Source organism: Lycorma delicatula, chromosome 2, assembly GCF_047948215.1.
Source record: "Lycorma delicatula isolate Av1 chromosome 2, ASM4794821v1, whole genome shotgun sequence".
NCBI lineage: Eukaryota > Metazoa > Arthropoda > Insecta > Hemiptera > Fulgoridae > Lycorma > Lycorma delicatula.
In genome coordinates, this window is record NC_134456.1 from 41221056 (window position 1) to 41235448 (window position 14393).

The 14393-nt window shown below is 29.7% G+C and overlaps 1 protein-coding gene across 1 annotated transcript in view; it reads left to right on the forward strand.

The window, feature by feature from the left end:
* Positions 1-2467: 2467 nt before the first annotated feature.
* Positions 2468-14393, forward strand: part of TM9SF4 (transmembrane 9 superfamily protein member 4) — a 49369-nt gene continuing 37443 nt past the window's right edge. The window contains exons 1-3 of the mRNA XM_075355180.1: positions 2468-2591; positions 7292-7508; positions 12571-12739. Of these exons, the coding sequence (XP_075211295.1) occupies positions 2589-2591; positions 7292-7508; positions 12571-12739 (389 nt within the window). The 5' untranslated portion in view covers positions 2468-2588. The remainder of the gene's footprint in view (positions 2592-7291; positions 7509-12570; positions 12740-14393) is intronic.

Sequence of the window (14393 nt, forward strand, 5' to 3'; positions counted from 1 at the left end):
TTTGGCAAGGGAGCACCAGGTGATAAACAGGAGGCGACGGGCAGGCGAAGACCGGGAGACCATTACCAACGATAAACGCACTCGCACGTTCCTCTCATGGCAAGAGACCTGGGACCACGATACCAGAGGATAATGGACCGCAAGGCTTATCCCTCTGGTCAGTCCGTGGACGGATGGACCGTGGACGGCATGGAGAGGTGGAGTACTACATAGCCCAATTTTTAACGGATCACGGGTACTTCCGCGCTTACCTCCATGTCATAGGGAAAGCGCCGTTCCCCGACTGCCTCTATTGCCCCGGTGTACGGGACGACGCTGAGCACACCTTTTAAAATTTTCTCGGTGGGCGACTAATCCAGGGACACTAGAGGCAGATCTCGGAGCACTGAGCCCCCACAATATGGTTGCGATGATGCTCCGTAATCTGAGCAGCTGGGAAAATGTAGCCCGATTCGTCGGCAACATTCTCAGGACCAAAAAGGTTGACCTGGATATTCCTGAAAATTAGGTACCACCTAATCAGGGTAGTGTAGGAAAACTCGACCGGAAGAAATGTGTTAAAGGGTTCCGGGTCGAGTCCTGGTAGAAAGGGGAGTGGTTTACGTCGGTAGTCTGCTGATAGTGATTGGATAATACCATCAGCGGGAGCCCGACACTCCGTGCGTAAATGCATTTCCACCTCCCTCCGTAAAAAAAAAAAAAATAAAATTGTTGGTTTGAAATCTGGTTTGGCTCGGAATTTTTTCATAATAAAAATTCATTTCTCACGGAAAATAAAGTAGTTGGGTGTACTGTAATTGTAATTGGGTCTTTAGTCACTGTCTTACTTAAGACTCGGTAAGATGCGTTTTGTTTTTAGTTCATTAAATAGTAATACACTGATGGGAAAATCACGCGTGGAATTCGCATCGGTGGCATCCTGTTGGAGGTGGACTGGAATATGTCAAAAGCCGAGGTTTCGAAGATGACCTCCGGTAAAGCACATAAGGGCTATGAACGGAGGGGTCGGTGGAGGGTGTCTGCCCCTACGGGGGTCAGTATGGATTAAGAATAGATAAAAAATTACCTGTGATTTTTTTATTTTACTTTTAAAAAGGTTTTTTGGTAATTATTTTCTTACATGATTATTACGATTCATACCTTTCTTATCGTCCTTAATTTTTCTTTTAATGTATTAAATTATTCTTGCATAATTATTGTGAACCATATTTGTGTACCGATGTTTGCAGTGATATTATTATTTCTTTATCGGAGCCGCCTATCTTTTTACACATTAAAAATTCATTCTTAAGCTCAAGATATATTGTTTATAGTCGGAGAGCTGGGTATGATTTTTCCACCAATTGTATAAATGGATATATTATTTTGAAAATAGTGGGAATACCAAGAGCATCTCAAATTTCGATGGACAGACACTTAACTGGGGACCAAGGGTCCCCAGAAAGGAATAAAGTTGCAAAAAATCATTTTTTCCGAATATCTCGAGAAATAACCGTCGTGTAAAAGAGGTTTAGAATAAATTTTGTTTGTCTTTCCAAGCTCTATAATCTAAGGAAAGTGGCCTTGCAAGATTTACTTTACTTGTAAATTTGTTACTTTAACTTAGTTTCTTTGACAATGAAAGGCAAAAGTCTACTACTATTTTACGCATTTTTCGCATTTTTACAAAAAAAAATATTTTTTTCATAACAAGTATAAAGGTTTTTTAAGTGAAAAATTCTAGAGCTTGAACAGACCAACAAAATTAAAAAAATTTTTTTTTCAACCGACGCATATTTCTCGAAATATACAAAAAAACTAATTTTTTTTAACTTTAATCCTGCCCTGGGGCTTCTGGTCCAGGTTACGTGTCTGTCAATTGGGATTTGACACAGTCTCAGTACCCCCCAATTTCCAATATAATTTCTCCATTTACACGATTGATAGAAAAATCGTACCCAGCTCTTCGTCTATAATGAGTAAAAACACTGGACCTAAAAATTCAACTGGACATAGAATGTCTGTAGTAGTATGGTATTGTAAGTAGTATGGTATGTAGTAGGATGGTAGTATACGCATCAAAAGGTTACGGGTTCTATTCCGGAATAAAGGTCTGTAATTTAATCTTCATAAGTAGAGAACACATGACATTACGTCCATATTCCAGAAAAATATAATAGCTCTTTGTCTTCTGATGCGTAAGCAACAGCTTTTGCAAATATTGACTTCAGTGTTTCCATTGAGCGGGAATAATTTAAAAAGCAACCTTTTTGAGCCAATATTTTTATTAGCATAAAAAGCAAACAAAAATTTTAAATCTAAAAATTTAATATCTAATCCCTAAAGATTAAATTTCTTTCTATAAAAGTTGTGTTGAATTCAGAAATTATTATAAATTCCTTTAAAAGAATTTCAGAAAACCAATCTCTCTGCACATAACTCGTTGTTACTTCGTTTATCAATAATTCGTAAATCTCTTTGGTAAGTACGGAATTCCAATGAATTCGTCTTACGTTTCTTTTCGGCAGAGTTGAATTTGGTTAGGTCTTTGTTAGATGCAAAATTAAGTCGTTTAAATATATATTTTATGTATTTTCTTAGTTATTGAAATGGTGAGTAACAATAGTATTGCTAGATTATTAGCTGCTATTAAACCCGTACATTTTCCATTACTGATCTTAGTTTTTGTTGTTTTAGGTTATACTCACAGTAAACATAAAAACGTAACGTTTATTATGTCTGTAAAGATCTATTTGTTTCAGTTGAGTGAACTGAAATAAGTGTAATTCTGTGCTCTCTGTATGCATTATAAAATTTATTTTTTGTTATAAATTCAGATGTGATATAAAGTGTATTGTGGTTAGTGTAATTTATTAATTGTTCTCAAAATCTTGGATTTACCTGATTATGACTTGAGTTATCCTTTAATGTTTGTATTTTTTTTTTATGTTTATTTTAAAAATCACTGAATCAAATTCAGAAAATAGTAGTCAAATAATAATTATTATACAGTCATTTATGGAAAAGTAAGTGGAAGATTGATTTAAGTGTATATAAATAGAAGGAATGATGTCACAGCAGATTAAGATGGAGTAGTTAAAGCAAAGATTAGGTAGAGAATGAGGATAGTGTAATTGGATTGATGGGTCAGAGCCATACAATGTTGTCTTATCTGGATAGATTCTGTATAGGATTGAACTCAGGAAGTTACTTATTTTTTAGTCTGTGAAAAAAGAAGTTTAGATGAATTGCATGTATCTTTGTGTTTTTGTTTATCCTCTGGTCAGTAAATGAAAGGACAAGTAGTGTATTCAATATTATAGGTCCACTGTTAAAATGTAGTTTGCATATGACCGTTTAATTTTTAAAGTAATCATTTGACACCACTTGACCATTATATAAATAGATAGCACATTATTTCATCAGAAAAGGTTTGTGTGAAACAGCTTTATTATGCAACATATTAAAACCTGTTCAGTGAAAATTTACAAGAATATTAAATATCTTAGAACTACATTATGGCAGAGTCACAACTAATTCAGCTAGAAGACATTCATGTTCTCTAAATTTAGTGGATTATAGCCGGTAACATAGCTCATCTCAGTTTTGCTTTTCATGTCAATAGAATCGAACAGTGTAACAACTGATTTGTTTTGGTTATACATTTTACAAAGTAAGAATTAAATGAAGATTTGTTATTGGTGAACTTGTTATTGACTTCGGATTAACTTGAATCAGTTTCTAATGAAGTTTTATCTTTAAAAGATTTAATATTATTTAAGAATGAGGTAAAATGGAAACATCATTCATTAGGAAAGATGTTGGGATTGTAAATTGTCTACATCTAAAGGTAGGCAAGGGGAGAGGGATAGAGAGAAAACAAAAGAAGAAATAATGTAGCCTCTTTAAATTTTTAAATTCAAGATATATAAACTACAAATTCAGTGTAATTAAAATTTTGAATTTTCTGATAAAAGAATATTAGAATATCAGTATATCAGTGAAATTGTTTTGATTTTATAATTTCATTGGTCTTGAATTAAATAAGTATGAAATTGATCCTTGAACAGTCTTCACATAATAATAACTTAATAATGATGACACCTGTTATTTTGAAACCCTTACACAATTGAAAGATTAAGAAATTTTAAACTGCCTAGGGAGAAACAACGTAAACACTTTTTAATAAGTTTTTCTTGACCATAAGTCTTTCTTGACCTCAGTTGAGATCTATTTGTGAGATTATTTGTGTTGTAGAAACCTAGTTGGTTAATTCTAGACGTATTGCATCTCTTTTCTTAAAAGTTATTATTCTATTTGTAATTATGCAATTATGAGTAATGTATAAAGTTAGATGTTCTGTACAATAATGCATGTTGGTTTGCAGTTAAGTTATCCTGGGCTCCCTTAAAAGTGATTATTGGTCATGCTTATATTGAACCTGACTATCCTTCAGTTGTTATTTTTGATTTGAAAGAATTGATTGCTGCAGATTTCTGAATTTTTTTGGAGAAAGCCTAATTGTTAGCTAAGTAGTTTGAATGAAAACACACACAGGAAGATGGTAAAAATTTATTTCCTCTCTGGTCAGGCCAAGATTTATTTGTTTTGAACCATGGGAATGCATATTAAATTGGTTATTCAAGAATTTTGTTTTTGTCATCAGTGGAAGAAGTATGAGTATGTAGCTGTAATTTTATATTTATTGGTATTCAGTTGAATAATGTGTTAGATTTGATCTTGTTTAATGGTAGGTATCTGGAATTTGTGAAAGATGGATAGTATCAAAGTTTTGTTTAATTTTGGATCATTTTCTGTGTGAGATAGTTTTGTATAATTTTAATAATTTTGCATGGTTTATAATGTATTTGCTGAGGGTGGGAAGTGAAATATTTTATTAGGGATCGTGTAAATAAGCATTTACTTAATTAAAACCTTCTGGATTATTTAGATTATAATAAGAGTTGAAGAGAGTTAATAAATTAATTATATTTCTTGTCATTAGTATCAAATTTGGTGTACAATTATAAATCATTAAGGTACACAAGTGGTTTAATGTCAAATATTAAATGTTTAACCAACCATGGTTGTCTGCTAAGTGTAGAAGTGCAAAGAATTTGATGAGAATAATATATTGTATAGGGCTTACAAGAAGTCAGGTTGTGATTAGTTACTGTTTACAAATTTTTTTGTGGCAAAAACAATTTAAAAATCATTCATAAAACTGGAAAATAATTATTTTTACATTTACTTAAATTTTATAATGTTAAACATTTAAAGATATTCTGATGAACTATGCCACTAAACATGTCATTCGTGAGTGACATTTTGATTTTGGATATTCATACTTATTTTGATGTTTCTTTGCATTTAATGAAGTTCTTTCTACCATTAACAAGTGTAAATCTTGCAAAGTTGTAAGGCCAGCTTGTTTGATTAATAATTTCTATGTAAACTGAAATCCCAAAGTGTTAATTTTAATTGAATGTATTACTATTCTTAGTATTGAATCCATTCTAAAAGCAGTCATATCTGAAACGTTTTTGATTTATCAAAAAGAGTAAACTTCAGATACCAGATAATTATAGAAATATTTCTTTAAGCAATTGTATTATTAAATTACTGTATTAGGTGCTATGCATTCAGACAGAATTGTATAATTAGAATATTTTAATTCTTCTTTTCTTGATTTGAATCCCTAATTATATTGTTAGGTTAGAAATTCAAATAACCCACTTTAAATATTATATCTTTTAGGTTTACTGTGAATTGTTGGTATAATGTATGGAATATGGGTAGCAGTAGATTCTCAAAAAATTTACTTTTAATGAGTTTATTAGTTGATCAGGCTCTGCGTAATATTGTTTAGTGCAATTGAACTTCAAAATTCATGGCTTATTAATTAAAATTGACCAAGATTAGCTTTGGTGCCAACAGAATTTATCTTTGCAAAATAAATTTTGATTAAAAATTTTAAACGATTTTAAATATTATTTATAATTTGGGCATGGGTAGGCCTGCGTTATATCAGATAAACCATAAAAACTAAAGAATAGGAAATAAAAACTGTAATTAAAAAATAGTACATATTTTTGTGATAGAATTTATTGGTAGCTGATTGTTCTAAAAGATGTGAGAGACGTCAAGTTTTGTATAGAATAGAGATTCTCTTAAAAACAATTAAAAATCTCAATTATTTAATGTAATTTTCTTTTATGCACATCCTTGTATGTCTGTTTCAATATTAGTACCACAAACAGATTTTTTATTGGTATTACCTGGAAACTGACCTGTTCTATTGGATGGGTTTAACATTTTAAGACCTCATTATTTCATGTGTGTGTATTTTAAATGATTAATATGGACTTAAAAAACATATCAATCAAAATAAAACTGTATTTATTAATTTTTTAATAAAGACTAAAAGGTAGACTGCTATAGTTGACCTGAGTTGAAAAGAAGAATTTTAAATAATTACCTTTTTTGTAATCTTTAAAAGTGGTACTCCGTTTTTGACATTTCTATTTTTTGTATTATTTCTTTTATTGTAATTATAATTTAGTTACAGTTGCAGCAAAGCAAATTTTATTTTGTTATTATATCAAACTCAATCTCTAATTATATTGTTTATTTAACAAATTATTAAATAAATAAAAAATGAATAAATACGTTTTAATGTGCTACTAAAGTAGCATAATGTTGCCTACTTCTTAAAAAGTAGGCAACATTATGATTGCAATTTTTTTAGAAATGTTGGCAGCAGAGTCAAACAGTGTTATTTTGCAGGACATTTGTTCAGATTTTCTTTTAACCTTAACTTTAATGGTATGCCCTTAGAAATGTTTGTTTGCTACAGGATATTATCACAAAATTTACTGCAAGAAAGTATTGGGCTATTTCTGAATTTTACTTATTTGTAGACCTATTCAGAAATACCTTATTTTCTTCTCAAAACGTTATTTGGTCACTTGATTCTTGCTTTAATGGTATACAGTGAAAAGTTTTCTGCTGCTGTCGTTGTAAATATTTTCTTTAGGTGTGTTTAAAAGAAGGATGTTTTTTCAGAACTTCTTAATCACTGCAGAGCTGAAATGAATTAGAAAGTAAACTGAACTTTTCATACTAGTAATCAGTAATAATACTTGAACATTAGAGACGTTTTTAGAAACATTTTAAGATCAGTGTTACTGTAAGTTTTTTGTTTTAAATTTTTTAATAAGTGTTTTTATTTTTCATAAAATTGATATCTTAATGCTGATTTATTTATTGTAAATTAAAATATAATGAAAATAACAAGTTTATAAAATTTCAGGTTTTGGTTCATGTATTGTTTGGCCTGTTACTTTGGAATGAAGCATCAGAAGCATTTTATATTCCTGGTGTAGCACCAGTAGAATTCAAAGAAGGAGCACCGATTGAAGTAAAGGCTGTGAAAATGACAAGTACACGTACACAACTTCCATATGAGTACTATTCCCTTCCTTTTTGTCGGCCGAAAAATAGGACAATTTATAAATCTGAAAATTTAGGTAAGTTCCATAAGATTTGATGGCTATTAATTTTCCATAATATGAATTCTGGGAGAAAATGAAATTGAACGGAAAATCTGTAACAAAAAAATGAATGAACAAGGCACTTCTAGGCATCCTCGAAATTTCACACTTGGTATCAGAGAGTTGACACCTTCAAGAGCTAAAGAAAACATTGGGAATTCCCAAAATCTCCAAGTTGGCTTACCTGGGATGGGCTTTTATCTTCAGAACAGAAGAAAAGCTATGCTACTAGACAATTCCATCCCACAATATCTCCAATTGTTCTGTTGTTATGAAACAAAAAAAGTAAAATTTGGATTTTTCTTAATTTCATTTCTTTATACTACGTAGCTGACTACTACCGAACACAGTTTGGCTTAATACTCAAAATTTTACTACAAAAAAATGATATTTGTGTAAGGGTCCAAACTGTGGATTATGTTTTGGTGTAAAATTAAGATAAAAAGAGAATTTTTACTAAATTATTGATATTGAGTACAAGAGATCTGTTTAAATAAAAAAGTTCAGTTCAAATGTTACATGCTTGAGATAAGACAGGTTTAGTTTATTATTAAGAAATCTTTACAGTTGAATTTTGTAATTAAAATGACACATCTTCTCTAACAGATGGCATTTATGTTGCCAACATCAAAGAACAAAACCAGTGCATTTGAAAGGTTAAAAAAAATTGTTTAAAAACTAAAAATTAATGAAATATAATAATTAAAAGATGAAAATATAATTAAAACGATTTTAAAATTAATGAAAAGTAATATATAATTTATGAATTAAAATAAAATAATATATGAAATTACGAATATTAAACTGTTATATTAGTTTCACATCATATAATACTGATCTTAGTCATAAGAAGTATGTTTATACATTGCTAGCTGGTTTTTTTTTTTTGTTGTTTCTTGACTGCCACTGACATGGCTGTATTCTTTGGTAATTTGATTTTATTATATTTTACTGAAATTCTAGATATAAAATTTCAATGGCCATTTAGTTACTTTTTTATAAAAATGTTCAGTTAATTTTTTTTAAAAAAAACCACAGTTTGCAACTTTTTTTTTAGAAATACAACAGTTTAAACATAACCATTTTTTTATGAAACACTGTACTGTTGTCACAATTGATAGTGCGATACAAGTATTTGGTTAACTGTAAACTATTAAGACACAACTAGCAATTAATTTTATATAGTTAATGTGTATTGTTTTATGTTATTTGTTAACATACTGTAATGAATATGTTGTTAGGTTTTTTATACCAGTTTTATCATGATGGTCTTGGTGGGGTTGTGGTTAATTCTGTTATTATTCAGCTGCGTTTAATGCTCCAGGATTTATGTAAAAGTGTAGTTACTTTCAATGGGATTTAAATACATTATGCTATTGTAATCTAGTTATAAAGATTCTTTTTTATAGCACCACCCGAGGACTGGTTGGTATGATTATGGAAATATATGCTTGTCAGAGAGTGTGTAAAATTTTGTAATATTATTGTAAGGGTGCAGCAGTGGAAACACATGTTTTTTACTACTGAATAACTTTGATTGTTTTAATTATAGAATAAAAAGTTTAACATTAAATATTGATATTTTTATTGCATTTTTTAAATCAACATTCCTTAATTAAGCTTGGAAAATAATATCAGTAAGAAGTCCTTCTTGCTGGTTGTAAATTCAGAGCCTCTCCTCAAAACCCTGCATGGTTTTCTTCAACATTTCATTCGACACAGCTTCAATTTCTTGACGATTGGAAATTTTCAGGTCTTTGATTGTGTGTGGCTTGTTCATGTGAACCCTTGATTTCAGGTAGCCCCACAAAAAGAAGTTAATTCGATATATTGGGAGAGTGTGGGGACCAAAAAAACATTGCCAAATTGTGAAATGATATGTCCAGGAAACATTTGTTGAACCACTTCAACTGATACGCTCACTGTGTGAGCTGTGGCACCATCCTGTTGGAACCACATTTCTCTTATATTCACTCGATGCCTTTCCAGTTCTGGACAAGGATGTTGTTTAAAATGTCAATATAGTGTGCTGATGTCACTGTAACTGCAGTTCCCCCTCAAAAAGTAAAGACCAACAATCCCTACACTGCAGCACATTGTTACTTTTGAGCTGTGGAGAGGTTTTTGGTTTAGTTCATGTGGGTCCTCCGACACCTAGTACTGACAGTTCTGTACATTAATGTAGTCATGTAGATGGAAATGGGCTTCATCACTCATCATTATTAGGGTATTTGCATCTTCCGTAAGAATGGCGTTCATTATGCCACAAAATTCATTGTGTTGCACAAAGTCCCTTTCAGTTAGCTGCTGGACAATCATTACTTTGTATGGGTGAAATTTGAGATCTCTGTGTAAGATGTGATAAAGCGAATGATGCTGACACCCAGTGCTATAACCTGTCTCCTAGCAGATCATTTCAAACTAGTAGGAACTGCCCTTTTCACTCTGTTTATATTTTCCAGAGTTCGAACAATGGGAAAGGTCAGGTGGTTTTTTCTTTATCACAGATCCAGTACTTTTAAACTCCTCAACCCATCAGAATATGGTGTTTCGATCTGGAACTCACCTCAATGTTCGACATTAAAATTTTGATGGAAAAGACGTTAAACCGTGACCACAGAATCAATGTTTCTAAAAATAACTGCTCGACAGCAAACACATTATGTTCTACGCTCCAATGCTTCGTAGCGACTGAAACTTTGTAGTCTGAGCTGTTCGCCAGAGGTTGCTGAAGGTCAATACCACTCGCCGCTGAGTACTAGTTTTTAAAAATCATGTATTTCCTCTGCTCCACCCTTATTTAAGAAGTACTTAACAACTTTTACCTATTCACTTTTGTTTTTGAATGGTCTTTAGCCATTATTATGTTACCATGGAATAAATTGAAACTGCACGTATATTTTTTAACGTTTGTTTTTTACAGTAATCAGTTTATTAAGTGTAGCTTCAATTGTTAAGAGTTTATTCATTCTTTCTACCTTTCAGTTTCCAGGTTGCTGCTCCCTGAGATGCAGGAATACAGTTTACTATCTTATTTACAACTTCTTGTGACACATGTTATTATTGTAAACTTATTTCTCCAGGTACCATATCTTATATCCAGAAGTGAACCCTAAGTTAAAATTACAAAAAAGTCATACAAAAATTGTTTTAAATTTTACTTCAAAAATTAGATCAGAATGGATGAAGGACCCATGTTTGGAATATTTAAAATGTTTTTTCAACATTTTATAATTGTGTTTGTTTAATTTTAATTGCTTTTTTGTTAAAACACACCGTACATGCAAATTAAAAAATTTTCAAGAGAGGTGTGGGTTTAATTTATTGTTTTAGCTTTATAGCATTGGTGGAGGGAGGGTGACAGTTCATCACTGAAATAAATATCTTAAGTAGCTGACATTGCAAGATTTTAATTGTATAAATAGCTGCCTGGTTATCATAAGTTCATCCATCAAGACAGATTATATTGTTCATACGTAATAAAGTAGTATGATATAGACATAAATCGTGATAATGGGCACAAAATGTAATAAAAATATTGAAGCAAGAACCCTTTTGCTTTAGTTCTGTATGGAACTTATATTTTTCAATATTGCAAACCTAACTTTAATTATACATATTTAGATAGAGGTACCTGTGTAAAATTATGCATCTCACATACTTATGAAAGTCATAGTACAGTAAAAATTTCCAGTAACTAATGTATCAAGAAATATTTACTCAATGTTAATTAATGAAACAAAAGTAAAATTCAATTAGTTTTCTAAATTTTTCTATAGAAACAATGTATCTCTTATAAAATGTGATTTAGTCATTAACCCAGATTATTAATATATGAAAAGTAATGGTGCAATATATATTAATCTCTGCTTTAGGTAAGAATGTTGTAGATAAATTTACACCTAAAACCATTCCCGCAGTATAATAAATGTGCAAGAATCATTCAATCAGCCCACTGGATGTTGAGTTTTAAGTGAACATTGGTAATTCACTTTCATGTAAATATACATAAATTTATTTTAATCTATGTTTAAAGGTATATTGGTTTAATTGAAAGATTTTTATATGTAGATGATTATTAGGAATGATGTTATTTAACATTGCTGTTTATGAATTATTTGGTTGATGGTGTTTATTATAGATTCAGCATATTTAATTTATGTAGCTAATATATTCATGTTTGTTTACAATATTGCTGCATATTTGTGGTTTGATAACGGTATGTGTGGTAACATACACAAAAATTCTTACCAATACAATATCGCATGTTTGCAGTACATCAAGGGTATTGAGACACTAAAAATATAAATATTTCTTATGAATACAATTTATTACTCTAAAAATAATAATTCATATAAAAAGACAAAATTGATTTAATGATAATTAAATTATAAATACCAGAATACAATCCAATTTACTAAAGACATTATAATGACTGATAGAAACTAATATTGCACTAATAACAAGATAACAATAAAAAGTCTAAAGTTCATGCAATTCACTTTCTGCAAATATTACTCCTTTTACTGTTTGTAACAGTACTACCCTACATTGTATGAATGAATAGAATAATGTCATTTTCACTACTACTTATAAACAACTTCTTGTCTTCAACCATTGTCCAAAATGGAATACTTGTGACACACTTTAAATTCTTTCAGTACTCTTTGCATTTACCAGACACTGAACTTATATTTATTGCGTTCCAAACTGAAGTTCACTGGTCCTCAGCGTTATTTATACTTCCAGGCCATGGGCTTGACCTCTAGTAATAGCAGCCGACCTACTGTTTTGTTCATTCAAGTGTAATGATCTTTTTTTCTCCCTCTTATTCTGGTGCTTTCTGTTATTGGAAGCTTCTTAACCTAATAATCTTCTACAATAAAAAAATACCCATTCAAATCAGATTATTTAAATTATTATATTAACTAAAACATATAAATGAATTTTTTAAAATGTGTGTTTTATATTTTATTATAATTGCTGCTGATAGGAAATTTTATATTTTCAAAATTAACTATTGTTTTCCATGTTGCAGGTGAAGTTTTGCGTGGAGATAGAATTGTAAATACGCCTTATGAAGTACGTATGGCAGAAGATGTCAGTTGTCGGTTATTGTGTCATTCACCTGATAATCCTATTCATTGGACATATGATGATCAGCAGAAAGTAATGAATAGAATTAATCATGACTATTCAGTTCATTTGTATGTATCATCAAATTTTGCTGTTATTATATTACTGCTACTATAATTAATGCTATAATATTACTTTCATTATTATTGTTATTTTTTATTTTTTGCTGAACATTGTTTATTCCCTTATTAATCTTTTAATTATTTTTTTATTCCTTTATTAATCTTGACACTTTAATCTAACAAAAGGACTCGATAAAACAGGTTTTAAGTAATCCCAGAAGAGGGAATTGTTGATTTTTTTTTGACAAATATAGTATGGCTTAAAATGTAGTTTTTGAAAAAGCAACACATTTACTTATCTTCCTAGAATTTCTTAAGTAAATGGGTAAATTAAAAAAAATAATATTTTCAGTCTCAATTAAAAAAACTATTATGTGCCAATGTTATACTTACTAATCTATATAATTATACATAATTATAATTATTATAATAGCTTAATGTAATACTATAATATTAATTCTATAATAACATAATATTACTATTTATATTATATTAATGTTCTGAGAGTATTACTGGAGTTGCTGTTGACCTCCATGTCATGTATAGAGTTGTCTTGGTATTTGCTTATATTAAATTTTGTTTGTTGTTATTTAAAATTTATTTATAAAAATGTGTGTTATATTTACAAGAAAGTGAAATTGAATTTTTATTTCATAGATCAATAATAACATTGTTAATGAAAGTTAATCATTTACTGAGATTGACAATCCATAGTTTCTGGATAATAGCAGGTATATTGATAATGATTCAAAATATTAACTGGGTGTTACTTCTGAACTTATTTCAGGTGACTTACTGAGCAATAAACATTTATATGTTAATATTAGTAAATGAGTTATAAAACCTTATATTTAGAACAGAATAATGCCACCAATAAATACGATAAGCTTAGATTTTAGTACAAGATGTCTTTGCCCTACTAATATGCCATAAAAGCACTTGTCTCCCATTATAGATTAAAATTTATTTTGTATTTACTCAAAAATTCTCAAGTTTTACATCTTTAACATTTTTGTAGTTTTTAAAATAAGCTCTATAAAATTTATATTCTATTATTTTTTTATTTTCTTGTTATAACTTCTCAATTTTTGCTCAAGAAAAACTTTTGTTTTATATATTTTTATTTTTATCTTTCAACTTTAATAATATTAAAAGGTTGTTATTCATTTATCTAGTTATTATTGAACAGTAATTAAAAAAATAACCATTAAAATGATATGTAATGCTACATATATATCTTTACCAAATTTATATATTTATGTTACTTATATATTATGTAACCAAATGAGCTAAAAATAAAACCTCTTACCTGTTTAATAAATAGTTCTGATGGAACAGAAATTTACTATTGCCACTTTTAGGGTTATTATTATTATTCTTTTACAGGTACAGACAAAGGGTTATAAAAAGTGATGAAGATTGTAAAATACACTGATAATGTACTTATTTTTGGGAGGTAAATTACAATTTAAAAGTTTAGTTTGATTGGATGAGTAGAATAATTTCATTTTCACTACTACTTACAAAAAAAAAAGTAATAGTAATAGTAAACACACAACATATACTACTTACATTAAATAATAGTAAACTTATTGGAAGTTTTTTTTAATTAAAGCCAATTTATTTTTTAAAGATAAGCTACCGAGTCAAGAATTGTGCTGTA